General features: G+C 49.3%; 1 protein-coding gene across 1 annotated transcript; it reads left to right on the top strand.

Annotated features, from left to right (window-relative positions):
* Positions 1-27,053, top strand: LOC135568457 (cAMP-dependent protein kinase type I-beta regulatory subunit-like; the record flags this gene model as incomplete). Its single annotated transcript, XM_065015241.1, has 3 exons — positions 1-100; positions 11,512-11,558; positions 26,895-27,053. Coding segments are annotated over exons 1-3 (252 nt in total), but the record flags the coding sequence as incomplete, so codon positions are not given.

Here is a 27,053-nt window from a genome sequence, read left to right as displayed (position 1 = left end):
TCTCTCTCTCTCTCTCTCTCTCTCTCTTTCTCTCATAGTGACATATTTGATGCCATGTTCCCTGTCATGCACATTGCGGGAGAGACAGTTATTCAGCAAGGTTTGTGAACATAATGTATAATGTGTTAACTCTGTAATACACACATGTACAGAACACATAGTAGACCTACTGTACACACTGAAACTACTGGAATTACCACACAGACACACTCACACTCACACACACACACACAGACTGTAGTACTGACTGTACTCCCTCTCTTTCTACCAGATGTCAGTGTGACTTCTTCCAAGTCTGACGGTTGTCACTAGTTACCACAGCCACAAAGTATGAATTGGCCTTATCTGTAAAATTCATGAAAACAAAATGAAAACAATTATTGCCTTAATTTAAGGTTAGTGTTAGGCATAAGGTTAGCAGTGTGATTAAGGTTAGGGTTAGGCATAAGGTTAGCAGTGTGATTAAGGTTAGGGTTAGGTTTAAAATCAGATTTTAAGAAGATGCTTTTTATAAAACGGCAGTGCCTTGTGGCTGTGCCAGCTAGTAACGACCCAGTCTAAGCGCAGCAGTCCAAGGTCTCAGTCTAGACATCCCATAGCCTTTCACGTTAAACAGAGAAAATCTGGGTTCCCTATCGAACACAGACTCACAGACAAACACACACAATCACACTTACTGTAACCTCACACACTCACAGACAAACACACACAATCACACTTACTGTAACCTCACACACTCACAGACAAACACACACAATCACACTTACTGTAACCTCACACACACATACAGACAGACACAAACACACATAACCACACTTACTGTAATCTCACACACTCACAGACAAACACACACAATCACACTTACTGTAACCTCACACACACATACAGACAGACACAAACACACATAACCACACTTACTGTAACCTCTTTCTCTCTCTCTCCTCTTCTCTCTCTCTCTCTCTCTCTCTCTCTCTCTCTCGCTCTCTCTGCTCTCTCTCTGCCACACACTCACAGACAAACACACACACGTAACCACACACTTACTGTAACCTCACACATACAGACAGACACAAACACACATAACCACACTGACTGTAACCTCACACACATACAGACAGACACAAACACACATAACCACACTTACTGTAACCTCACACACATACAGACAGACACAAACACACGTAACCACACTTACTGTAACCTCACACACATACAGACAGACACAAACACACGTAACCACACTTACTGTAACCTCACACACACATACAGACAGACACAAACACACATAACCACACTTACTGTAACCTCACACACATACAGACAGACACAAACACACGTAACCACACACTTACTGTAACCTCACACACACATACAGACAGACACAAACACACATAACCACACTTACTGTAACCTCACACATACAGACAGACACAAACACACGTAACCACACTTACTGTAACCTCACACACATACAGACAGACACAAACACACATAACCACACTTACTGTTACCTCACACACACACATACAGACAGACACAAACACACATAACCACACTTACTGTAACCTCACACACACATACATACAGACACAAACACACATAACCACACTTACTGTAACCTCACACACACATCCAGACAGAAACAAACGCACATAACCACACTTACTGTAACCTCACACACACACACAGATGGACACAAACACACATAACCACACACTTACTGTAACCTCACACACACACATACATACACAAACACACATAACCACACTGACTGTAACCTCACACACACACATACATACATAACCACACTTACTGTAACCTCACACACACACATACAGACACAAACACACGTCTTCAGGCAGAAGTTTGCATCCTGTAGCTCCAACTCCAAAAAGTTCTGGGACACTGTGAAGTCCATGGAGAACAAGAGCACCTCCTCCCAGCTGCCCACTGCACTGAGGCTAGGTAACACGGTCACCACCGATAAATCCATGATTATCGAAAACTTCAACAAGCATTTCTCAACGGCTGGCCATGCCTTCCGCCTGGCTACTCCAACATCGGCCAACAGCTCCACCCCCCCCGCAGCTACTCGCCCAAGCCTCTCCAGGTTCTCCTTTACCCAAATCCAGATAGCAGATGTTCTGAAAGAGCTGCAAAACCTGGACCCGTACAAATCAGCTGGGCTTGACAATCTGGACCCTCTATTTCTGAAACTATCCGCCGCCATTGTCGCAACCCCTATTACCAGCCTGTTCAACCTCTCTTTCATATCGTCTGAGATCCCCAAGGATTGAAAGCTGCCGCAGTCATCCCCTCTTCAAAGGGGGAGACACCCTGACCCAAACTGTTACAGACCTATATCCATCCTGCCCTGCCTATCTAAGGTCTTCGAAAGCCAAGTCAACAAACAGGTCACTGACCATCTCGAATCCCACCGTACCTTCTCCTCTGTGCAATCTGGTTTCCGAGCCGGTCACGGGTGCACCTCAGCCACGCTGAAGGTACTAAACGATATCATAACCGCCATCGATAAAAGACAGTACTGTGCAGCAGTCTTCATCGACCTTGCCAAGGCTTTCGACTCTGTCAATCACCATATCACACACATGACTGCCTTGCCTGGTTCACACAGACACACACACACACACACACACACACAGTGATGTTGCACCCTGATCCACACACACATTCTACTTCCGGTCCGTCCTTGGACACATACAGACACAAACACTCCTTCCGTGGCCTCCAACTGCTCTTAAACAGTAAAACCACACTTACTGTAACCTCACACACTCACAGACAACATCTACACACACGTAAACTCAGACTCATATCAAACATCTCCAATTGAAAATCAAATCAAGAGTCGATAGACAAAGCCTCCTTCACTCAAACACACAAACTAATCCTACCGATCCGACTTTGGCGATGTCATCTACAAAATTGCTTATTACTGTAACCTCACACACACACATACAGACACAAACAAACATAACCACACCACTTACTGTAACCTCACACACACACACTCCAGGTCAAGTCACACACACACTGGTCACACACACACACACCACAGGTGTACTCACATCATCCCTACCAACACCTCATTTGGCAGTACAGACACAAACAAACATAAACTTCAAACATCTTACTGTAACCTCACACAGCTGTACATAGTCACACATTTTCACACACCCCACATTTATTTACACACACACACACACACACACCATCACACACATCACTCAGTGTTAATCATTGTACAGACACAAACACACATAACCACACTTACTTGTTAATTGTTTACTCCATGTGTAACACACACACAGATGGACACAAACACAACTTGTTCTCAACCACACCTGGTTAAATAAAGTAAATAAAAAATAAAAATAAAACGTCACACACACACACACACACACATACAGACACACGTAACCACACTTACTGTAACCTCACACACACACACACAGACAGACACAAACACACAGACACACAGATGGAACCACACCACACTACTGTAACCTCACACACACACATACAGACACAAACACACATAACCACACTTACTGTAACCTCACACACACACACAGACAGACACAAACACACATAACCACACTTACTGTAACCACACACACACATACAGACACAAACACACATAACCACACTTACTGTAACCTCACACACACACAGACAGACACAAACACACATAACCACACTTACTGTAACCTCACACACACATCCAGACAGACACAAACACACATAACCACACTTACTGTAACCTCACACACACACACAGACAGACACAAACACACATAACCACACTTACTGTAACCTCACACACACACCAGACAGACACAAACACACGTAACCACACTTACTGTAACCTCACACACACACACAGACAGACACAAACACACGTAACCACACTTACTGTAACCTCACACACATACATACAGACACAAACACACATAACCACACTTACTGTAACCTCACACACACACACAGACAGACACAAACACACGTAACCACACTTACTGTAACCTCACACACACACACAGACAGACACAAACACACGTAACCACACTTACTGTAACCTCACACACATACATACAGACACAAACACACATAACCACACTTACTGTAACCTCACACACACACACAGACAGACACAAACACACATAACCACACTTACTGTAACCTCACACACATACATACAGACACAAACAGATTAAGCCACACATTGGCACACACAGAGACAGACACAAACACACAGTATAGAGTAGATTCAGGCAATTGGCACACATATAGGCGTGTACACACCCTCTCTCTCTCCCCCTTGCTTCCCCAGACAGTGCTCCTGTGGTGGACTCTACAGTATCTGTCCTAATTTGGTGATAACTAGGAGGTGGGTGAAGAGAGAGGGGGTAGAGAGAGAGAGAGAGGGAGGCAGTGGGGAAGGGAGAGAGAGGGGAGGCAGTGGGGAAGGGAGAGAGAGAGAGGCAGTGGGGAAGGGAGAGAGAGAGGCAGTGGGGAAGGGAGAGAGAGAGAGGCAGTGGGGAAGGGAGAGAGAGAGTGGGGAAGGGGGAGACAGAGCAGTGGAGTGGGGAAGGGAGACAGAGAGAGGCAGTGGGGGGGAAGGGAGAGAGAGAGAGAGTGGAGTGGGGAAGGGAGACAGAGAGAGAGGCAGTGGGGAAGGGGGAGAGAGGAGGCAGTGGGGAAGGGAGAGAGAGAGAGAGGCAGTGGAGAGAGGCAGTGGGGAAGGGAGACAGAGAGAGGCAGTGGGGAAGGGAGACAGAGAGAGGCAGTGGGGAAGGGAGAGAGAGAGAGGCAGTGGGGAAGGGAGACAGAGAGAGGCAGTGGGGAAGGGAGACAGAGAGAGGCAGTGGGGAAGGGAGAGAGAGAGAGGCAGTGGGGAAGGGAGAGAGAGGCAGTGGGGAAGGGAGAGAGAGGCAGTGGGGAAGGGAGACAGAGAGAGGCAGTGGGGAAGGGAGACAGAGAGAAGGCAGTGGGGAAGGGAGAGAGAGAGAGGCAGTGGGGAAGGGGAGAGAGAGAGAGTGGGGAAGGGAGACAGAGAGAGGCAGTGGGGAAGGGAGAGAGAGGGCAGTGGGGAAGGGAGACAGAGAGAGGCAGTGGGGAAGGGAGAGAGAGAGAGAGGCAGTGGGGAAGGGAGACAGAGAGAGGCAGTGGGGAAGGGAGACAGAGAGAGGCAGTGGGGAAGGGAGACAGAGAGAGGCAGTGGGGAAGGGAGAGAGAGGGAGGCAGTGGGGAAGGGAGAGAGAGGCAGTGGGGAAGGGAGAGAGAGGCAGTGGGGAAGGGAGAGTGGGGAAGGGAGAGAGAGCAGTGGGGAAGGGAGACAGAGAGAGGCAGTGGGGAAGGGAGACAGAGAGAGGCAGTGGGGGAAGGGAGACAGAGAGAGGCAGTGGGGAAGGGAGACAGAGAGAGGCAGTGGGGAAGGGAGAGAGAGAGGCAGTGGGGAAGGGAGAGAGAGGGAGGCAGTGGGGAAGGGAGAGAGAGGCAGTGGAGAAGGGAGAGAGAGGCAGTGGGGAAGGGAGAGAGAGAGAGTGGAGTGGGGAGGCAGTGGGGAAGGGAGACAGAGAGAGGCAGTGGGGAAGGGAGAGAGAGAGGCAGTGGGAAGGGAGAGAGAGAGGCAGTGGTGGGAGAGAGAGGGAGGCAGTGGGGAATGGAGAGAGAGAGAGGCAGTGGGGAAGGGAGAGAGAGAGAGAGCAGTGGGTAAGGGAGAGAGAGAGAGCAGTAGTGGGGAAGGGAGAGAGAGAGAGGCAGTGGGGAAGGGAGAGAGAGAGAGGTAGTGGGGAAGGGAGAGAGAGAGAGGTAGTGGGGAAGGGAGAGAGAGAGCGAGGTAGTGAGGAAGGGAGACAGAGAGAGGCAGTGGGGAAGGGAGAGAGAGAGAGAGGCAGTGGGGAAGGGAGAGAGAGAGCGAGGTAGTGAGGAAGGGAGACAGAGAGAGGCAGTGGGGAAGGGAGACAGAGAGAGGCAGTGGGGAAGGGAGAGAGAGAGAGGCAGTGGGGAAGGGAGAGAGAGAGGCAGTGGGGAAGGGAGAGAGAGGGAGGCAGTGGGGAAGGGAGAGAGAGGCAGTGGGGAAGGGAGAGAGAGAGAGGCAGTGGGGAAGGGAGAGAGAGAGAGAGAGAGAGAGGCAGTGGGGGGAAGAGAGAGGCAGTGGGGAAGGGAGAGAGAGAGGCAGTGGGGAAGGGAGAGAGGGAGGCAGTGGGGAAGGGAGAGAGAGAGAGGCAGTGGGGAAGGGAGAGAGAGAGAGAGGAGGCAGTGGGGAAGGGAGAGAGAGAGAGTAGTGGGGAAGGGAGAGAGAGAGAGGTAGTGGGGAAGGGAGAGAGAGAGAGGTAGTGGGGAAGGGAGAGAGAGAGAGCGAGGTAGTGAGGGAAGGAGACAGAGAGAGGCAGTGGGGAAGGGAGAGAGAGAGAGAGGCAGTGGGGAAGGGAGAGAGAGGCAGTGGGGAAGCGAGGTAGTGAGGAAGGGAGACAGAGAGAGGCAGTGGGGAAGGGACAGACAGAGAGACAGTGGGGAAGGGAGAGAGAGGCAGTGGGGAAGGGAGAGAGAGGCAGTGGGGAAGGGAGAGGAGAGGTAGTGAGGGAAAGGGAGAGAGAGAGGAGAGAGAGGCAGTGGGGAAGGGAGAGAGAGGGAGGCAGTGGGGAAGGGAGAGAGAGAGAGGCAGTGGGGGGGAGAGAGAGAAGAGGCAGTGGGGAAGGGAGAGAGAGAGCAGTGGGGAAGGGAGACAGTGGGGAGAGAGGAGAGAGGCAGTGGGGAAGGGAGGAGAGAGAGAGGTAGTGGGAAGGGAGACAGAGAGAGGTAGTGGGGAAGGGGGAGAGGAGAGGGGAAGGGAGAGAGAGAAGGGAGACAGAGAGAGGCAGTGGGGAAGGGAGACAGAGAGAGGCAGTTTGGGGAAGGGAGACAGAGAGAGGCAGTGTGGGAAGGGAGACAGAGAGAGGCAGTGGGGAAGGGAGACAGATGAAGAGAGAGAGAGAGGCAATGGGGAAGGGAGACAGAGAGAGAGCGAGGCAATGGGGAAGGGAGACCGAGACAGAGAGAGAGCGAGGCAATGGGGTAGGGAGACAGAGACAGAGAGAGAGAGAGCGAGGAAGGGAGACAGAGAGCGAGGCAGTGGGAAGGGAGACAGATGAAGAGAGAGAGCGAGGAAGGGAGACAGAGAGCGAGGCAATGGGGTAGGGAGACAGAGACAGAGAGAGAGAGAGCGAGGAAGGGAGACAGAGAGCGAGGCAGTGGGGAAGGGAGACAGATGAAGAGAGAGAGCGAGGCAATGGGGAAGGGAGACAGAGAGCGAGGCAGTGGGGAAGGGAGACAGAGAGAGAGAGAGAGAGCGAGGCAATGGGGAAGGGAGACAGAGAGAGAGCGAGGCAATGGGGAAGGGAGACAGAGAGAGGCAGTGGGGAAGGGAGACAGATGAAGAGAGAGAGCGAGGCAATGGGGAAGGGAGACAGAGACAGAGAGAGAGCGAGGCAATGGGGAAGGGAGACAGAGAGAGAGGCAGTGGGGAAGGGAGACAGAGAGAGAGAGAGCGAGGTAGTGAGGAAGGGAGACAGAGAGAGAGGCAGAGGGGAAGGGAGACAGAGAGAGAGCGAGGCAGTGGGGAAGGGAGACAGAGAGAGAGGCAGTGGGGAAGGGAGACAGAGAGAGAGAGAGAGCAGTGTGGGAAGGGAGACAGAGAGAGAGAGGCAGTGGGGAAGGGAGACAGAGAGAGAGAGAGGCAGTGGGGAAGGGAGACAGAGAGAGAGAGAGAGCGAGGTAGTGAGGAAGGGAGACAGAGAGAGAGAGAGGCAGTGGGGAAGGGAAGAGAGAGACAGAAGGAGACAGAGAGAGAGGCAGTGGGGAAGGGAGACAGAGAGAGAGAGAGGCAGTGGGGAAGGGAGACAGAGAGAGAGGCAGTGGGGAAGGGAGACAGAGAGAGAGGCAGTGGGGAAGGGAGACAGAGAGAGAGCGAGACAATGGGGAAGGGAGACAGATAGAGAGCGAGGCAATGGGGAAGGGAGACAGAGAGAGAGCGAGGCAGTGGGGAAGGAGACAAAGGAAGAGAGAGAGAGCATCCCAGCTGCCGTGTTAGCTACAGTACATTACTACAGTACATTACTACAGTATACACTACAGACTACTGATGTCACTGTTCACTGTCTGGACTGGCTGTTTACACCAAAGATATCTATGGTTTAACAGTATATATATATATACAGTATAAAAACTGAGTGTACAGGACATTAAGAACACCTGCTCTTTCCATGACATAGACTGACCAGGTGAATCCAGGTGAAAGATATGATCCTTTATTGATGTCACTTGTTAAATCCACTTCAATCAGTGTAGATGAAGGGGAGGAGATGGGTTAAAGAAGGATTGTTAAGCCTTGAGACAACTGAGAAATGGATTGTGTCTGTGTGCCATTCAGAGGGTGAATGGGCAAGACAAAAGATTGAAGTGCCTTTGAACAGGGTATGATAGTAGGTATCAGGCGCACCAGTGTGCAGTGTTGCTGGGTTTTTCCACAGTTTCCTGTGTGTATCAAGAATGGTCCACCACCCAAAGGACATCCAGCCAACTTGACACAACTGTGGGAAGCATTGGAGTCAACATGGGCCAGCATTCCTGTGGAACGCTTTCAACACCTTGAAGAGTCCATGTCCTGATGAATTAAGGCTGTTCTGAGAGCAAAATGAGGTGCATCTCAATATTAGGGAGGTGTTCTTAATGTTTTTTACAGTCAGTGTATATAATGGACTATCCAGGTATGACTAAACTGTTATCCTGATGTAACACGGTGGCCTAGCCTAACCGTGGCCTAGCCTAACCGTGACCTAGCCTAACCGTGGCCTAGCCTAACCGTGACCTAGCCTAACCGTGGCCTAGCCTAACCGTGACCTAGCCTAACCGTGGCCTAGCCTAACCGTGACCTAGCCTAACCGTGACCTAGCCTAACCGTGACCTAGCCTACTAGCCTAACCGTGGCCTAGCCTAACCGTGGCCTAGCCTACTAGCCTAACCGTGGCCTAGCCTAACCGTAGCCTAACCGTGACCTAGCCTAACCGTAGCCTAACCGTGGCCTATCCTAACCGTGACCTAGCCTAACCGTGGCTTAGCCTAACCGTGGCCTAGCCTAACCGTGGCCTAGCCTAACCGTGACCTAGCCTAACCGTGGCCTAACCTAACCGTGACCTAGCCTAACCTGGCCTAGCCTAACCGTGGCCTATCCTAACCGTGACCTAGCCTAACCGTGGCCTAGCCTAACCGTGGCCTAGCCTAACCGTGACCTAGCCTAACCGTGGCTTAGCCTAACCGTGGCCTAGCCTAACCGTGACCTAACCTAACCGTGACCTAGCCTAACCGTGGCCTAGCCTAACCGTGACCTAACCTAACCGTGGCCTAACCTAACCGTGACCTAGCCTAACCGTGACCTAGCCTAACCGTGGCTTAGCCTAACCGTGGCCTAGCCTAACCGTGGCCTAGCCTAACCGTGGCTTAGCCTAACCGTGGCCTAACCTAACCGTGACCTAGCCTAACCGTGGCCTAGCTCATCTTAATCTGCTGCATTTCAAATGTAGGATCAACCCCGTCGGTGTTACCAAGGAATCTGTGTCTGGGCAGGTGCATAAGGAAGACACCTTCTAATGTTCACGTCTAGGCTAGTTTCAAAAACACTTTCTATTTGCTGTGATTTGAGGTTAAAAATACCCTCAAATGACCCCAGCTCTCACACAACAGCAAGAACACACCATGTCAGAGAAGAGGCTCAGGCAGATCTTAAAACTCAAATGTTACTACAGTATTTAAGTAAAAAGTACAGATGAAGAATCTTAATTTGATCACAGTGTTGCAGGATAATGCAATGCAGGAAATGTAGAACTAGTGGTATTTGAGGTTTAAAATGGCTTCTGAAGTTTGTAATTTCCACTTTGAAATTTCCGATTTGATTTTCCCTTATGAAAAATGTGTCAACCCCAACAAAAAGATCCATTAATTATAAACCATGTATTAATTCACGTTTCCTGTTGCTGCAGGATAATTGTCCTGCTGTAGCAAACTGGCTCAAATTAAGATCCTACATCGGTACAAGTAGAGGCCTACACAGTATATGAAAAGAGTCAATAAAACCTCACAGGAACAGTTTGTTTGCTGTAAAGACTGGTATTCCTCAGTCGTCGGTGTACATACAGCATTCTAGCCAGGTGACACAAAGCAAACGTGAGCCCGGGGATGTAGTCCTTTTGAAGACAGTCAAAGAGCGTTGGCAGCAATGCTTGTTACACTTCCCCTATGTTGAAACAAGGTCTTTCTTACTGTGTGTGCTGGAGTGCATCGACCTGTGTGTGTGTGTGTGTGTGTGTGTGTGTGTGTGTATGCGCGCTCAATTTTGTGTGTGTCTCTGTCAAATATTTGCCTGCGGTCTTGGGGCTCAGGGTTCTGCTAGAAGGGAAAACAAAGAGTTCACAGCCCAGGTGATAAAAGACAGGAAGAGTGGAGAGAATAGAGAGATGGAGTGAGAGAATGAGGGAATGAAAGAAAGACAGAGAGAGATGAGATGAAAGAGGGAGAGAGGGAGCTGAAGAAGGCGGGCCAGGTTGAAGCAGGTTGGATGGAGGGGACAGAGAGGACACAGTCCCGAACCTCTCTCCCCTCTCCAGTGATAAATGTGTGTGATGAACGACTCTAGCCTCTACACACAGTATTAATTAGCTGTATGAACTCCTGTGAACCCTCAGCACGGGGATCCTCCAGCCTTTCAACTCCTCAATCACACACACACACATACACACACACACACACACACACACATAGTTACACACACACACACACACACACACACACACACACACACACACACACACACATAGTTACACATACACACACACACACATAGTTACACATACACACCCACCCACACACATAGTTACACACATACATGCGTACACTCGCACAGCGACAGACACTCTGACACACACACACACGCACAGTCACACACAAATTAAATTGTATTGGTTGCACACACACTTACACACACTCACTGTCTTTCCCCCACCATGCACACACGTGTACCCTCTTGGAAAGAATAGAGACAGATGGTTATAGCCCCTTTCTGAGAGAGAGAGAGAGAGAGAGAGAGAGAGAGAGAGTTTCACTTTATATATTCACTTTGTATGTTGTCTACCTCACTTGCTTTGGCAATGTTAACACATGTTTCCCATGCCAATAAAGCCCTTGAATTGAATTGAATTGAGAGAGAGAGAGGGAGAGGGAGAGAGAGAGAGATGCTATTGACAACCTAGTGAGACAGAGACATGGGGGGGGAACACAAGGTTCCCAAATTTAAGAACTTCTGGCTTGCGTTCTTATTGGATTTCCCTGGAAGTGTTTGTGGTGGTGGACAAAGTGTGTTTATGTCTGTCTGCCTGTGTGTGTGCGTGTGCGTGCATGTGTGTAAGCTCAACCATTATATGTTCTCTCACACTTCTCTTACTCTTTCCTCTACAGGTGATGAAGGAGACAACTTCTATGTGATTGACCAAGGAGAAGTGGATGTAAGTTTCCCATTGGCTTATTCATTCCTCCCCTCTCCACTCCCCTACAACTCCCCAGGTCATTCTCAGTCACCTTACCTGGTCAAATAAGGGTTAATAAAGCAGTGTTAACCAAACCTCTCTACGAGTACCTCCAGTTCTCATTGGAAAGACCTCCAGTTCTCATTGGAAAGACCTCCAGTTCTCATTGGAAAAACCTCCAGTCCTCATTGGAAAGACCTCCAGTTCTCATTGGAAAGACCTCCAGTTCTCATTGGAAAGACCTCCAGTTCTCATTGGAAAGAACTCCAGTTCTCATTGGAAAGACCTCCAGTTCTCATTGGAAACACCTCCAGTTCTCATTGGAAAGACCTCCAGTTCTCATTGGAAAGACCTCCAGTTCTCATTGGAAAGACCTCCAGTTCTCATTGGAAAGACCTCCAGTTCTCATTGGAAAAACCTCCAGTCCTCATTGGAAAGACCTCCAGTCCTCATTGGAAATACCTCCAGTTCTCATTGGAAACACCTCCAGTTCTCATTGGAAAGACCTCCAGTCCTCATTGGAAAGACCTCCAGTTCTCATTGGAAAGACCTCCAGTTCTCATTGGAAAAACCTCCAGTTCTCATTGGAAAAACCTCCAGTTCTCATTGGAAAGAACTCCAGTTCTCATTGGAAAGACCTCCAGTCCTCATTGGAAAGACCTCCAGTCCTCATTGGAAAGACCTCCAGTCCTCATTGGAAAGACCTCCAGTCCTCATTGGAAAGACCTCCAGTTCTCATTGGAAAGACCTCTAGTTCTCATTGGAAAGACCTCCAGTCCTCATTGGAAAGAACTCCAGTTCTCATTGGAAAGACCTCCAGTTCTCATTGGAAAGACCTCCAGTCCTCATTGGAAAGAACTCCAGTTCTCATTGGAAAGACTTCCAGTTCTCATTGGAAAGACCTCCAGTCCTCATTGGAAAGAACTCCAGTTCTCATTGGAAAGACCTCCAGTCCTCATTGGAAAGACCTCCAGTTCTCATTGGAAAAGACCTCCAGTTCTCATTGAGAAGGAAAAAACTTCCTACCTCTACCCCACACATACCTTCCTACCTCATTGGAAAGACCTTCCACCTTCTCATTGGAAAGACCTCCAGTCCTCATTGGAAACACCTTCCAGTCCTCATTGGAAATACCTTCCTAGTTCTCATTGGAAACCTCTACCTCACACACACCTTCCTACCTCTACCTCACACCTTCCACCTCTCTCATCAAATACCTTCAGTCCTCTACCCCACACCTCCACCTCTCATTGGAAAGACCTTCTAGTTCTCACCCCAAAGACCTTCCAGTCCTCATTGGAAACAACTTCCAGTTCTCATTGGAAAGACCTCCAGTTCTCATTCAAAGACCTTCCAGTCCTCATTGGAAAGAACTCCTACCTTCTCACCTTCCTAAAGACCTCCAGTCCTCATTGGAAAGACCTCCAGTTCTCATTGGAAAGACCTCCAGTCCTCATTGGAAAGACCTCCAGTTCTCATTGGAAAGACCTCCAGTCCTCATTGGAAAGACCTCCAGTTCTCATTGGAAAGACCTCCTCTCCTCATTGGAAAGACCTCCAGTTCTCATTGGAAAGACCTCTAGTTCTCATTGGAAAGACCTCCAGTCCCTACTCATTGGAAAGAACTCCAGTTCTCATTGGAAAGACCTCCAGTTCTCATTGGAAAGACCTCCAGTCCTCATTGGAAAGAACTTCCTAGTTCTCCCCACAAGACCTCAGTCCTCACCTCAAAGACCTCCTACCTCTCATCCTCAAAGACCTTCCTACCTCTACCCCAAATCATCCCTCTTTTTGAGAAGGAAAAATCATCATACCTTCCTACCTCTACCCCACACATACCTTCCTACCTCTACCCCACACATACCTTCCTATCTCTACCCCACACATACCTTCCTACCTCTACCCACACACACCTTCCTACCTCTACCCCACACACACCTTCCTACCTTCCTCACCTCTACCCCCCCACACATACCTTCCTACCTTCCTACCTCACACATACCTTCCTACCTCTACCCACACATACCTTCCTACCTCTACCTCACACATACCTTCCTACCTCTACCCCACACATACCTTCCTACCTCTACCTCACACATACCTTCCTACCTCTACCCCACACATACCTTCCTACCTCTACCCCACACATACCTTCCTACCTCTACCCACACATACCTTCCTACCTCTACCTCACACACACCTTCCTACCTCTACCTCACACATACCTTCCTACCTCTACCCCACACATACCTTCCTACCTCTACCTCACACATACCTTCCTACCTCTACCCCACACATACCTTCCTACCTTCCTACCTCTCACCCCACACATACCTTCCTACCTCTACCCCACACATACCTTCCTACCTCTACCTCACACACACCTTCCTACCTCTACCCCACACACACCTTCCTACCTCTACCTCACACATCTACCTTCCTCCTCACCTCACCCCACACACCTTCCTACCTCTACCTCACACATACCTTCCTACCTCTACCTCACACACCCTTCCTACCTCTACCTCACACATACCTTCCTACCTCTACCCCACACATACCTTCCTACCTCTACCTCACACACACCTTCCTACCTCCCCACACATACCTCACCTCTACCTCACACATACCTTCCTACCTCTACCTCCACACACACCTTCCTACCTCTACCTCACACATACCTTCCTACCTCTACCCCACACACACCTTCCTACCTCTACCTCACATACCTTCCTACCTCTACCCCACACATACCTTCCTACCTCTACCCCACACACACCTTCCTACCTCTACCCCACACATACCTTCCTACCTCTACCTCACACATACCTTCCTACCTCTACCCCACACATACCTTCCTACCTCTACCTCACACATACCTTCCTACCTCTACCTCACACATACCTTCCTACCTCTACCCCACACATACCTTCCTACCTCTACCCCACACATACCTTCCTACCTCTACCTCACACATACCTTCCTACCTCTACCCCACACATACCTTCCTACCTCTACCTCACACATACCTTCCTACCTCTACCTCACACATACCTTCCTACCTCTACCTCACACATACCTTCCTACCTCTACCTCACACACACCTTCCTACCTCTACCTCACACATACCTTCCTACCTCTACCCCACACACCTTCCTACCTTTCCTACCTCTCTACCCCACACATACCTTCCTACCTCTACCCCACACATACCTTCCTACCTCTACCCCACACATACCTTCCTACCTCTACCCCACACATACCTTCCTACCTCTACCTCACACATACCTTCCTACCTCTACCTCACACATACCTTCCTACCTCTACCTCACACATACCTTCCTACCTCTACCTCACACATACCTTCCTACCTCTACCCCACACATACCTTCCTACCTCTACCTCACACATACCTTCATACCTCTACCTCACACATACCTTCCTACCTCTACCTCACACATACCTTCCTACCTCTACCTCACACATACCTTCCTACCTCTACCCCACACATACCTTCCTACTTCTACTTCTCACATTGGTCAACTGTACTGCTGTTTGTGTTAAATGATGATGAGCACTAGCCTGGGGTCTTTTCTGACTTCATTGACTTGCGGTCTGGTCACGCTAGTGTGGGGCCCAGACACGCTCTGAACGCCACACAATGACAACAGTCAGAACACCTTTTTGTTTTAGGAACCCGAAGCGACAAAGAGATAGAGTTAAGTGGAGAGATAAAAAAGATTAAAAAACAGATGGAAAATCAAACAGGAAACAACCTTATCGGTTTACGATGAAGGGAGAGGGAGGGAGAGGAGACGTAAGGTAACCAGAGAGGACTGGGTCAGGTGGGTGAGCTCCGCTGAGCGAGAGAGAGGACAGAGGGATAAGGTGTGAATGAGAGGAGAGAGAGAAAGAGAAGGGGTGGTGGAGAGGGTTGGGGCGATGGTGCCCTGATACAGCAGGTCTACCTACTGGTCCGGGTGGTCGAGCTCCACCGGCGTATCAGAGAGCCCAGTCAGACCCAGACAGAGATGGATGGATGAGTGGAGAGAGAGGGATACGGGAGTGGAGGAGAGGGATAAGGGAGTGGAGGAGAGGGAGAGAGAGGGATAAGGGAGTGGGGAGAGGGATAAGGGAGTGGAGGAGGGGAGAGAGAGGGATAAGGGGGAGTGGAGGAAGGCGAGATAAAGGGAGTGGAGGAGAGGAGAGGAGGGATAAGGGAGTGGAGGAGAGAGATAAGGGAGTGGAGTGGAGAGAGAGAGAGAGAGAGAGAGAGAGATAAGGGAGTGGAGGAGAGGGAGACAGAGGGATAAGGGAGTGGAGGAGAGGGATAAGGGAGTGGAGGAGAGGGAGAGAGAGGGATAAGGGAGTGGAGGAGAGAGCGAGATAAGGGAGTGGAGAGGGGAGAGAGGGATAAGGGAGTGGAGGGAGGAGAGCGAGATGAAAGGGAGTGGAGGAGAGGGAGAGAGAGTGGATAAGGGAGTGGAGGAGAGGGAGAGAGAGGGATAAGGGAGTGGAGGAGAGGGAGAGAGAGAGGGATAAGGGAGTGGAGGAGAGGGAGAGAGAGAGAGGGATAAGGGAGTGGAGGAGAGGGAGAGAGAGGGATAAGGGAGTGGAGGAGAGGGTGAGAGAGAGAGGGATAAGGGAGTGGAGGAGAGGGTGAGAGAGAGAGGGATAAGGGAGTGGAGGAGAGGGGAGAGAGAGATAAGGGAGTGGAGGAGGAGGGATAAGGGGAGTGGAGGAGAGGGAGAGAGAGGGATAAGGGAGTGGAGGAGAGGGAGAGAGGATAAGGGAGTGGAGGAGAGGGAGAGAGAGAGGATAAGGGAGTGGAGGAGAGGGTGAGAGAGAGAGGGATAAGGGAGTGGAGGAGAGGAGTGGGATAAGGGGTGAAGGAGAGGGAGAGAGAGCAATAAGGGAGTGGAGGAGAGAGAGAGAGAAGGGATAGGAGAGAGAGAGAGAGAGAGAGAGAGAGAGGGATAAGGGAGTGGAGGAGAGGGAGGGAGAGAGAGAGAGATAAGGGAGTGGAGGAGATTGAGAGAGAGGGATAAGGGAGTGGAGGAGAGGGATGAGAGAGAGAGGGATAAGGGAGTGGAGGAGGAGGAGAGGGGATAAGGGAGTGGAGGAGGGAGTGGATAAGGGAGTGGAGGGAGAGAGAGGGATAAGGGAGTGGAGAGAGGGAGAGGAGGGATAAGGGAGTGGAGGAGAGGGATAAGGGAGTGGAGGAGAGGAGAGAGAGGGATAAGGGAGTGGAGGAGAGGAGAGGGATAAGGGGTGAAGGAGAGGGAGAGAGAGCGATAAGGGAGTGGATGAGAGAGAGAGAGAAGGGATAGGGTAGAGAGAGAGAGAGAGAGAGAGGGATAAGGGAGTGGAGGAGAGGAGAGGGAGAGAAGAGAGGGATAAGGGAGTGGAGGAGATTGAGAGAGAGAAGGGGTGTGGTAGAGAGAGAGGGATAAGGGAGTGGAGGAGAGGGAGAGAGAGCGATAAGGGAGTGGAGGAGAGAGAGAGAAGGGATAGGGTAGAGAGAGAGAGAGGGATAAGGGAGTGGATGAGAGGGAGAGAGAGAGAGAAGGGGTGGGGTAGAGAGAGTGCCCTGATACAGCAGGTCTACCTACCATTGGGACAACATTAAAGGGAATGGAAAAGATCAGCAGTGGCACAGATGATTTATTTTTTAATTTGGGATTGATGGTGAAGGATGAAGACTCATCTTGACATTAGACTACTTTTGTGTTCTCAAATCGTCTGACAACCTTTAGATTTTGGAGTGAACTGGAATGGTGACAGCAGCCATGACTGTGGAGAAAGGTTATGTTCATTAGTGCACATCGTAGCAAAACATTCTAAAAGGTTCTGCAACGGATAATGAAAAAGAGCATTGTACAAATCCAGGTATAGTCCCTCGGCGGCAGGTAGCCTGGCGGGTAGGAGAGTTGGGCCAGTAACCGAAAGGGGACAAAGTCGTTCTGCCCCTGAGCAAGGCAGTTAACCCACTGTTCCGTGCACCGATGTCGATTAAGGCAGTCCCCCTGCACCTCTCTGATTCAGAGGGGTTGAGTTAAATACGGAAGACACATTTCAGTTGAATGTGTTCAGTTGTACAACTGACTTGTTCCAGTCTGTTTCTTTTCTTCATTTGGTGCCTAATGAAGACAACCCAGTTGTTCCTGTAGATGGTTAAACACTGGTTGTTTACCCAAGCATCCCACAACTCCCTCTGCTATCTACCGTGTAAATCCCTGAGGGTTCTGTTTTAAAGACCTGATAAGGGAGATAGTGACTCAATGGAGGCATTCTAGTGGAAGTACATTCCTCTGTTTATCTTTTCCCCTCTTTTGTTTCATTCTGTCTCTCTTATTTACTTGTTCTTACACCATTTTAAAGTAGTTCCTCTGTGATATGGTAACTTCATTTTCATAAATTATGTCTTGTTCTTTTCTTCTTCCGTATTATTACATAAGTCATTGTGTGTGTGGGGCAGTTGTTCCCATATGCACACACACACACACACACACACACACACACACACACACACACACACACACACACACACACACACACACACACACACACACACACACACACACACACACACACACACAATGTACCTTCAACATTGCTCCCTGACAGAATCCAAATGTCTCCCACCACACCCAATCACCTCCCTCCCTTCCTCCCTCCCTCCACAGTAGAGTGAGAGAGATGGATATGTGAGCTACATAACCCTTTCCTCTCTCTCCTCGTCCCCCTGTAATAAACAGCAGTATCAGTCCTCTATCATATCATAGCTGTGCTCCCAGAGGTGGCTGGCTGGGGATCAGCATCACATTCTGGCTGCCACCAGAGAATCTGGAACATCCACTCCCCAGGCCAAGCCCTGTCAGCCTGCACCCATCCCAGCCAAGCCCTGTCAGCCTGCACCCATCCCAGCCAAGACCTCAGAGATGTGGCTCAGTGCTGAGGCTCTCTGTTTCTCTCTTTATACTCCACTATTTCTCTATTCGTCTCTCTCTCTCCCTCTCTCCCCTCTCTCTCCCTCTCTCCCCTCTCTCCCTCTCTCCCCTCTCTCTACCTCTCTCTCTCTCTCCCCTCTCTCTACCTCTCTCTCTCTCCCTCTCTCCACCTCTCTCTCTCTCTCTCCCTCTCTCTCCCTCTCCCTCTCTCCCTCTCCCTCTCTCTCTCCTTCTCCCTCTCCACCTCCCTCTCTCTCTCTCCCCTCTCTCTACCTCTCTCTCTCTCCCTCTCTCACCTCTCTCTCCCTCTCCCTCCCCTCTCTCCCTCTCTCCCCTCTCTCCCTCTCTCTCCCTCTCTCTCTCTACCTCTCTCTCTCTCTCTCCCTCTCTCTACCTCTCTCTCTCTCTCCCTCTCCTCCTCTCCCTCTTCCACCTCTCTCTCTCCACCTCTCTCTCTCCTCCCTCTCCACCTCTCTCTCTCTCCCCTCCTCTCTCTCTCCCTCTTTCTCTCTCTCTGTCTCCACCTCTCTTCCTCTCCACCTCTCTCTCTCCCTCTCACTCTACCTCTTTCTATCTTTCCCTCTCTCTATCTCTCTCTCTCTCTCTCTATCCTGTTAGCTCTCTTTCTTGCTCTCCCTCCCTCTCCCCCTCTCTCCAACTCTCCCTCTCTCTCCACATCTATCTATCTATCTATCTATCTATCTATCTATCTATCTATCTATCTATATATCTATCTATCTATCTATCTATCTATCTATCTATCTATCTATCTATCTATCTCTATCTGTCTCTCGCTCTCTCTCTCTCTCTCCCCCCTCTCTCTCCCCTCTCTCTCTCCCCTCTCTCTCCCCTCCCTCTCTCTCTACCTCCCTCCCTCTCTCTCTACCTCCCTCCCTCTCTCTCTACCTCCCTCCCCTCTCTCTACCTCCCTCTCTCTCTCTGTCTCTCTCTCTCCCACTGTCGATCTATCTATCTCTCGCTCTCTATCTATCTCTCTTTCTCGCTCCCCTCCAACTTAAAACAGAGTGCTCTGCTCAGTGCTGTATGTGTGTGTGTGTGAAACCTCCCATCATAGTGTAGGGTCCATTAAACTGTGGTGATGATGTCTCTCATTAGGCGGAATGTAAATCTACCGTTGACTGGGGGAGAAGTGAAATTGCTGCTGGTGTTAACGCCACACACACAAGTATGCGCACGCGGAAACACACACACACACACATGCTAGTGCACACACATGCACGCAAGCCCACACACAAATGCCTCTGTGTACTGGGACATTCCACTTTGTGGTATTAGTGTCTAGTAATATGTGATTTTATGATAACCCTCAATAGGTCCTAGCCCAAGACAAGCCCTTTATCCATACTGATGATAACCCTCAATATGTGCTAGCCCAAGACAAGCCCTTTATCCTTACTGATGATAACCCTCATAGGTCCTAGCCCAAGACAAGCCCTTTATCCATACTGATGATAACCCTCAATAGGTCCTAGCCCAAGACAAGCCCTTTATCCTTACTGATGATAACCCTCAATATGTCCTAGCCCAAGACAAGCCCTTTATCCTTACTGATGATAACCCTCAATATGTCCTAGCCCAAGACAAGCCCTTTATCCATACTGATGATAACCCTCAATATGTCCTAGCCCAAGACAAGCCCTTTATCCTTACTGATGATAACCCTCAATATGTCCTAGCCCAAGACAAGCCCTTTATCCATACTGATGATAACCCTCAATATGTGCTAGCCCAAGACAAGCCCTTTATCCTTACTGATGATAACCCTCAATATGTGCTAGCCCAAGACAAGCCCTTTATCCATACTGATGATAACCCTCAATATGTCCTAGCCCAAGACAAGCCCTTTATCCTTACTGATGATAACCCTCAATATGTCCTAGCCCAAGACAAGCCCTTTATCCTTACTGATGATAACCCTCAATATGTCCTAGCCCAAGACAAGCCCTTTATCCATACTGATGATAACCCTCAATATGTCCTAGCCCAAGACAAGCCCAAGACAAGCCCTTTATCCTTACTGATGATAACCCTCAATATGTCCTAGCCCAAGACAAGCCCTTTATCCTTACTGATGATAACCCTCAATATGTCCTAGCCCAAGACAAGCCCTTTATCCATACTGATGATAACCCTCAATAGGTCCTAGCCCAAGACAAGCCCTTTATCCATACTGATGATAACCCTCAATATGTCCTAGCCCAAGACAAGCCCTTTATCCTTACTGATGATAACCCTCAATATGTCCTAGCCCAAGACAAGCCCTTTATCCATACTGATGATAACCCTCAATATGTCCTAGCCCAAGACAAGCCCTTTATCCATACTGATGATAACCCTCAATATGTCCTAGCCCAAGACAAGCCAGCTCAGACCATCCAGCCCCGCCCTAACCCTCCTCATGTCTTTGATGGACAGATTAAAAAAGAAAAGCTGTGGACTAAATCAAATCTTATTGGTCACATACACACGGTTAGCAGATGTTATTGGTCACATACACATATTTAACAGATGTTATTGGTCACATACACATGGTTAGCAGATGTTATTGGTCACATACACATATTTAACAGATGTTATTGGTCACATACACATGGTTAGCAGATGTTATTGGTCACATACACATGGTTAGCAGATGTTATTGGTCACATACACATGGTTAGCAGATGTTATTGGTCACATACACATGGTTAGCAGATGTTATTGGTCACATACACATGGTTAGCAGATGTTATTGGTCACATACACATGGTTAGCAGATGTTATTGGTCACATACACATGGTTAGCAGATGTTATTGGTCACATACACATGGTTAGCAGATGTTATTGGTGGAATACACATATTTAACAGATGTTATTGGTCACATACACATGGTTAGCAGATGTTATTGGTCACATACACATGGTTAGCAGATGTTATTGGTCACATACACATGGTTAGCAGATGTTATTGGTCACATACACATGGTTAGCAGATGTTATTGGTCACATACACATGGTTAGCAGATGTTATTGGTCACATACACATGGTTAGCAGATGTTATTGGTCACATACACATGATTATCAGATGTTATTGGTCACATACACATGGTTAGCAGATGTTATTGGTCACATACACATGGTTAGCAGATGTTATTGGTCACATACACATGATTAGCAGATGTTATTGGTCACATACACATGGTTAGCAGATGTTATTGGTCACATACACATGGTTAGAGCGTCTGCTAAATGACTTAAATGTAAATGTAAATGTTAGCAGATGCTATTGGTGACATACACATGGTTAGCAGATGTTATTGGTCACATACACATGGTTAGCAGATGTTATTGGTCACATACACATGATTAGCAGATGTTATTGGTCACATACACATGGTTAGCAGATGTTATTGGTCACATACACATGGTTAGCAGATGTTATTGGTCACATACACATGGTTAGCAGATGTTATTGGTCACATACACATGGTTAGCAGATGTTATTGGTGACATACACATGGTTAGCAGATGTTATTGGTCACATACACATGGTTAGCAGATGTTATTGGTGACATACACATGGTTAGCAGATGTTATTGGTCACATACACATGGTTAGCAGATGTTATTGCGGTGTAGTGAAATGCTAGCGCCAACAGTGCAGTAATATCTAACAATACACAACAATACAAGTAAAATAATGGAATTAAGAAATATATAAATATTAGGATGTGCAATGTAGGAGTGGCATTGCCAGGTTAGTCGAGGTAATTTGTAAAGTGACATTGCATAGGTAATAAACAGCGAGTGGGTGCCGGCTAGTGATGGCTATTTAACAGTCTGATGGCCTTTTTCAGTCTCTGAGTCCCAGCTTTGATGCACATGTACTGACCTTTCCTTCTGGATGACAGCAGGGTGAACAGGCAGTGTCTCTGGTGGTTGATGTCCTTGATGATCTTTATGGCCTTCCTGTGACATCGGATGCTGTAGGTGTCCTGGAGAACAGGTAGTTTGCCCCCGGTGATGCGTTGGGCAGACCGCACCACCCTCTGGAGAGCCTTGTGGTTGCGGGCGGTGCAGTTGCCGTACCAGGTGGTGATACAGCCCGACAGGATGCTCTCAATGGTGCATCTGTAAAAGTTAGTGAGGGTCTTGGGGACCAAGCTGAATTTCAGCCTCCTGAAGTTGAAGAGGTGCTGTTATGCCTTCTTCACCACACTGTCTGTGTGGGTGGACCATTTCCGAATGTCAGTGATGTGCACGCCGCGGCTCCATCAATGTGGATGGGGGCGTGCTCGCTCTGCTGTTTCCTGAAGTCCGTGATCACATCCTCCCTGTAGGCTTTCTCGTCGTTGTTGGTCATCAAGCCCACTATTGTTGTCATCTAGATACTTGATGATTGAGTTGGAGGCATGCATGGCCACGCAGTCATGAGTGAACAGGGAGTACAGGAGGGGGCTGAGCATGCACCCTTGTGGGTTCCCTGTGTTGAGGATCAGCGGAGTGGAGATGTTGTTTCCTACCTTCACCACCTGGGGGCGGCCCGTCAGGAAATCCAGGACCCAGATGCATAGGGCGGGGTTCAGACCCAGGGCCCCGAGCTTAATGATGAATTTGGAGGGTACTATGGTGTTGAAGGCTGAGCTGTAGTCAATGAACAGCATTCTTACATAGATATTTCTCTTGTCCATATGGGATCAGGCAGTGTGCAGTGCGATGACAATTGCATCATCTGTGGATCTTTTGGGGCGGTAAGCACATCACTGTGGGTTTTAGGGTGTAAGGTATGGTGGAGGTGATATGATCCTTGACTAGCCTCTCAAAGCACTTCATGATGACAGAAGTGAGTGCTATGGGGCGGTAGTAATTTATTTCAGTTACCTTAGCTTTCTTGGGAACAGGAACAATGGTGGCCATCTTGAAGCATGTGGAGACAACAGACTGGGATAGGGATTGTTTGAATATGTCCTAAACACTCCAGCCAGCTGGTCTGCGCATGCTCTGAGGATGCGGTTAGGGATGTCATCTGGACCATGGGATCATTCACCTGTGGACCATGGGATCATTATGGGATCATTCACCTGTGGACCATGGGATCATTCACCTGTGGACCATGGGATTATTGTGAGATCATTCACCTGTGGACTATGGGATCATTGTGAGATCATTCACCTGTGGACCATGGGATCATTATGGGATCGTTCACCTGTGGACCATGGGATCATTGTGAGATCATTCACCTGTGGACCATGGAATCATTCACCTGTGGACCATGGGATCATTGTGAGATCATTCACCTGTGGACCATGGGATCATTCACCTGTGGACCATGGGATCATTCACCTGTGGACCATGGGATCATTCACCTGTGGACCATGGGATCATTCACCTGTGGACCATGGGATCATTCACCTGTGGACCATGGGATCATTCACCTGTGGACCATGGGATCATTCACCTGTGGACCATGGGATCATTATGGGATCATTCACCTGTGGACCATGGGATCATTATGGGATCATTCACCTGTGGACCATGGGATCATTATGTAATCATTCACCTGTGGACCATGGGATCATTGTGAGATCATTCACCTGTGGACCATGGGATCATTGTGAGATCATTCAGCTGTGGACCATGGGATCATTATGGGATCATTCACCTGTGGACCATGGGATCATTGTGAGATCATTCACCTGTGGAATGGGACCATTGTGAGATCATTCAGCTGTGGACCATGGGACCATTGTGGGATCATTCACCTGTGCTCCTCTTGAAGCACTGTGAAGATTGTACCCCACTCTCAGATCCCCCCCCCCCCCTCTCTCTCCTTCCCTCCTTCTCTATCTGTCTCCTCCTTCTTTCCTTCTCTCAGTGTTATTAAGTCAACAAGTGGATTGTGTGTCAACAGGTGAAACTGTATCTGCGGACTGAAAGGGGCTCTGTGAGGCTGTGTGTGTGTGTGTGTGTGTGTGTGTGTGTGTGTGTGTGTGTGTGTGTGTGTGTGTGTGTGTGTGTGTGTGTGTGTGTGTGTGTGTGTGTGTGTGTGTGTGTGTGTGTGTGTGTGTGTGTAAGCTAAGTAGGCCATCCAGTGACCGCAGTTCTGGGTTGTGTGTGAGAGAGACCGAGCAAGAGTGAGAGATTTGGGTGTTTAAGTCCACCACAGCTTTCCCACCTCCATCACCCCTTAATCAAAGGGAAATCACACACACCACAGACGGAGAGAGAGAGAAGGGAGGGAGAGAGAGAGAAGGGAGGGAGAGAGAGATAGGAGAGATAGAAGGCTTTTAGTGTCCCTTCCTCTGGCTTAGAGGGGATCAAATGCTCAGGGGGGTCCAGCCATCAGAGCTAAGACCCAGGAAACAAGGAGAGGGGAGAGATGGAGGGATAGGGATTGAGGGGAAGAGGATATTTGGGGTAAGGAGGAAGAGGGGGAACAAGAGGCAAGATATAGAGATATGGATGAAGTAGATCGAAAGGGGAGGGTGAAGGGAGAGAAACAGAAGGGGAGAGGAGGGCGAATGAGGTGAGTGGGTTGGAAAGGGAAACTGGAGAGATGTGGGGAGAAAGGAGGTAGAGGTGTGAGTGGGTTGGAAAGGGAAACTGGAGAGATGTGGGGAGAAAGGAGGTAGAGGTGTGAGTGGGTTGGAAAGGGAAACTGGAGAGATGTGGGGAGAAAGGAGGTAGAGGTGTGAGTGGGTTGGAAAGGGAAACTGGAGAGATGTGGGGAGAAAGGAGGTAGAGGTGTGAGTGGGTTGGAACGGAAAACTGGAGAGATGTGGGGAGAAAGGAGGTAGAGGTGTGAGTGGGTTGGAACGGAAAACTGGAGAGATGTGGGGAGCAAGGAGGTAGAGGTGTGAGTGGGTTGGAAAGGGAAACTGGAGAGATGTGGGGAGAAAGGAGGTAGAGGTGTGAGTGGGTTGGAACGGAAAACTGGAGAGATGTGGGGAGCAAGGAGGTAGAGGTATGAGTGGGTTGGAAAGGGAAACTGGAGAGATGTGGGGAGAAAGGAGGTAGAGGTGTGAGTGGGTTGGAAAGGGAAACTGGAGAGATGTGGGGAGAAAGGAGGTAGAGGTGTGAGTGGGTTGGAAAGGTAAACTGGAGAGATGTGGGGAGAAAGGAGGTAGAGGTGTGAGTGGGTTGGAAAGGGAAACTGGAGAGATGTGGGGAGAAAGGAGGTAGAGGTGTGAGTGGGTTGGAACGGAAAACTGGAGAGATGTGGGGAGAAAGGAGGTAGAGGTGTGAGTGGGTTGGAAAGGGAAACTGGAGAGATGTGGGGAGAAAGGAGGTAGAGGGGGTGGAGGAGAGAGAAGAGGGGGGTGGAGGAGAGAGAGAAGAGGGGAGTGAAGGAGAGAGAAGGGGGGTTCAGAGAGGTGTGTAGTGGAGACAGCCGTCCGGACAGGGAGGGACCTCTGTGTTTGACCCTATAATGGAGGGTAATGATCCACGATGAGGGAGTCGTGTTCACACCCATGTCCACCTCCACCCTGAGCCCTGTCTGTAACTAGAGACCCTAATCCCTCACACTAACCCCTCACATTAACCCCTCACACCCATGTCCACCTCCACCCTGAGCCCTGTCTGTAACTAGAGACCCTAATCCCTCACACTAACCCCTCACATTAACCCCTCACACCCATGTCCACCTGAGCCCTGTCTGTAACTAGAGACCCTAGTCCCTCACACTAACCCCTCATATTAACCCCTCACACCCCTCCTCAGCCTAACCCCTCACCCTCACACCCCTCCTCACACTCACCCTAACCCCTCTTCCTAACCGCACACACACCTCAACCTCACACTAACCCTTCACAGCCTTCCTCACACTTACTGACCTGACTACAAAGAGTTCCAAGTAGGGCCTGGTTTCATATGAGTGGACTATAGCCACGGCCCAACATGTATGGCAGCAGCAGACTAAGGGGACTAGAACTAGGACTGTGTCCTGGTCAGGTAACATGGTCAGGTAAAACACTTGGTCCTAGCTAAGGAGGTAGGATCTTAAAGAGGCTTCTGAAGTTTCTCATTTCCAGGCTTGAGTTTGTCTTAACTAAAAATGGATCAACCCCTACAAAATGCGATAATGCAACACAATAATTCCCATTTCCTGTTGCTGCAGGATTATTAGGATCCTATTCTCTGATTGGCCAATTCAGTGGAGATACTTTTGTTCAGACAGTCCAATCATGCCTTTTCTGTGAAATGTGATGAAATGTGATGATCTTACAGTAAGTGTTATGTTGACCAACAATATGCCCATGTAGCTACATACATGACCCACACACAGTATTATGGGAGGCTGTTACAGCCCACGGAAGCCCCTCTCACAGTATCTGTCTGTCTGTGTGTGTGTCTCTCTCTCCAGGTATATGTGAACGGAGAGTGGGTGACCAGTATCGGGGAGGGGGGCAGCTTTGGGGAGCTGGCCCTGATCTACGGGACCCCCCGAGCCGCCACCGTCAAGGCCAAGACTGACATGAAGCTGTGGGGCATCGACCGGGACAGCTACCGACGCATCCTCATG

The sequence above is a fragment of the Oncorhynchus nerka genome, unplaced genomic scaffold (assembly GCF_034236695.1).
Source record: "Oncorhynchus nerka isolate Pitt River unplaced genomic scaffold, Oner_Uvic_2.0 unplaced_scaffold_1576, whole genome shotgun sequence".
Classification (NCBI taxonomy): Eukaryota; Metazoa; Chordata; class Actinopteri; order Salmoniformes; family Salmonidae; genus Oncorhynchus; species Oncorhynchus nerka.
Note: the sequence above shows the minus strand (reverse complement) of the source record. Positions and strands in the feature narration are given on the sequence as shown.